Genomic DNA, 2,329 nt, shown 5'->3' with positions numbered 1-2,329 from the left:
CTCTCTCTCTCTATATATATATATATATTTATATATCTCAGAGGAAATTCTATCGGGAAACTGCCAGAATGAAGCCGGATCGAAGGTTTTCCTGCACCGTAGAGAAATTCTGGCGACCCCACTAAGGTGGCAGGTCTTCTCTTCCCTCGTCCTGATTGTTGATCTTTCTCTTTTCCCTTTTTGGACTTGAAACTCTCTCTCTCTCTCTCTCTCTGATCATGCCTGTGTTGAGGGGGTTCGACTCCTCATCGGGGGTCTCCGGCAATGATTCTGGCGTGTACACCGGAATCTCTGGATCTCTCGCGAGCACCAACAGCGGAGGGGGTGCCGCGAGGGTCCAGTACCGGCCCCAACTCGGAGGGATCCTAGACCCGTCTTCTTTCTTTTCGAAGCGCCCCTTGCCGGACCTCGACCACCCGCTCGCGAGGAAGCAGCAGCGGAGCAACCACCCGCCCTGGATTTCCGGCTACTCCCTCCCTCCCCCAGATCGGCCGAGCCCGTCTCCGGCCTACCAGTCCCCTAGAGGGATTTGCGAGGAGAGCATCAAGAGTCGGCTTCAGGAATTGGAGCGGGCGTTGCTGGACGACGATGACGACCGCGACGATGGGGGTCTGGAGTCGGAGATCATCGACGGCAGTAACGAATGGAAGGAGACGATCCAGAGCCTCATCTCCTCCGGGTCGTCGTCCTCGTCGCCGCCCCCGGCCTTCTCGCCGTCGCCGCCCTCGGCCTGCTCGTCGACCTCGCCCGTCCGAGCCCCGTTGGCCGACCCGAAGCAGCTCATCCTGGACTCCCTGGTGGCCCTCTCCGAGGGGAGGACGGACAATGCCGTCTCCGGCCTCACCAGCGCCCGGCAGCTCTGCAACCCCCGGAGCGGCGACCCGGAGCAACGCCTCCTCGCCCACATAACTAAGGCGATCGCGATGAGGCCGAACCCACCGGAGATCCGGCCTCCGGGACCGGCTGAACTCTCGTCGCCGGACCACCTCCTCGCCACCCAGATGCTCTTCGAGGCCTCCCCCTGCTTCAAACTCGGCTTCATGGCCGCTAATCTCGCCATCCTCGACGCTGTCCGCGATAGAAGCAAAATCCACATAATCGACTTCGATATTGGGCAGGGGAACCAGTACACCACCCTCATCCACGCCCTCGCCGAGCGGCAATCTGGCCGGCCGGATTTTCTGCGGATCACGGCCGTCGTCGTGGACGCCGTCCCGAACTCTACAGCCTCTTCGGGGCTGACGCTGGTGGGAGAGAGATTGGTGAAGCTGGCGGAGCGGGTCGGTGTGAAGTGCTCGTTTCATTTCGTTGGTGGGTGGCGGTTCGGGGAATTGAATCGAGCCAGGCTCGGGTGCAGCGATGGAAGTGGAGGGGTGGATGAGGAGGAGGCGGTGGCGGTTAATTTCGCGTACCGGCTTCACCGGGTGGCGGACGAGAGCGTCTCGACGGAGAACCCGAGGGACGAGATGCTCCGTCTGGCGAGGGGCTTGAGGCCGGTGGTGGTGACGGTGGTGGAACAAGTGATGAACGGGAACACGGCCCCATTGGTGGCTCGGTTCGGCGAGGTGGTCGGGTACTACAGGGCGCTGGTGGAGTCTCTCGACGCCACCATGGGCGGTGGTGGTGGCGGGAAGGAGGCGGAGGAGAGGGGTAGGGTGGAGGAAAGCTTGGGGAGGAGGGCGGCCAACGCGGTAGCGTGCGAAGGGTGGGAAAGGGTAGAGCGGTGCGAGGTGGGGGGCAAGTGGAGGTCTCGGCTGAACATGGCTGGGTTCAGTCCCATGCCGCTCGGTCCCCACGTCCATGCCACCCTCTTGTCCAAGCTCAGGCCGTACCGGAAGCCGGGCTTCACGCTCAAGGAAGAGGAGGCCGGTGGGCTCTGCTTCGGTTGGCACGACCGGGTCCTCACCTACGCCTCCGCGTGGCACTAGCCCCTCTCTCTCTGTCTTTCTTTTATTATATAATTGTTAATTGTTGTTGAAATTGTTGTTATTATACTACGTGAGTACCAGAAGATGAAAGGGAGATAATTTTAAAAATGGTGGTCATGAATGATGAATGGTTGCACCAATAATTTTTGTTAATTGTTGTTGTGATGATTATTGTTATTGTTTTGTTACTTATATGAGAGAGAGAGAGAGAGAGAGAGAGAGAGAAAAGTAGGTGGTGGTGGAAAAGGAGGAGGGATAATGGCTTAGTGTGCCACATGGAGATCCGGATAGGAACGTAGAGGGAGCAGCAGCAGCAGCAGGGGAAGAAGAGGGCCTATTCTCTTCTCTTTGTGGTGTAGGGAAAGTCAATTATTGCCTTTTTGCTTTCATCATAAAAAATA

At 58.4% G+C, this 2,329-nt stretch overlaps 1 protein-coding gene across 1 annotated transcript; it reads left to right on the top strand.

Moving 5' to 3' along the window:
* Positions 1-218: 218 nt before the first annotated feature.
* On the top strand, positions 219-1,928 carry LOC149817714 (scarecrow-like protein 21). Its single transcript, XM_089986056.1, has one exon. It carries the CDS (start codon positions 219-221, stop codon positions 1,926-1,928), a length of 1,710 nt encoding a protein of 569 aa, XP_089842182.1.
* The last annotated feature ends 401 nt before the right edge of the window (positions 1,929-2,329 follow it).

The sequence above is a fragment of the Nuphar pumila genome, chromosome 13 (genome assembly GCF_984573655.1).
Source record: "Nuphar pumila chromosome 13, dmNupPumi1.hap1.1, whole genome shotgun sequence".
NCBI lineage: Eukaryota > Viridiplantae > Streptophyta > Magnoliopsida > Nymphaeales > Nymphaeaceae > Nuphar > Nuphar pumila.
Note: the sequence above shows the minus strand (reverse complement) of the source record. Positions and strands in the feature narration are given on the sequence as shown.

Excerpts from the sequence above, each read along its gene's own strand:
- LOC149817714 (XM_089986056.1), top strand. The coding sequence starts at position 219 with ATGCCTGTGTTGAGGGGGTTCGACTCCTCATCGGGGGTCTCCGGCAAT.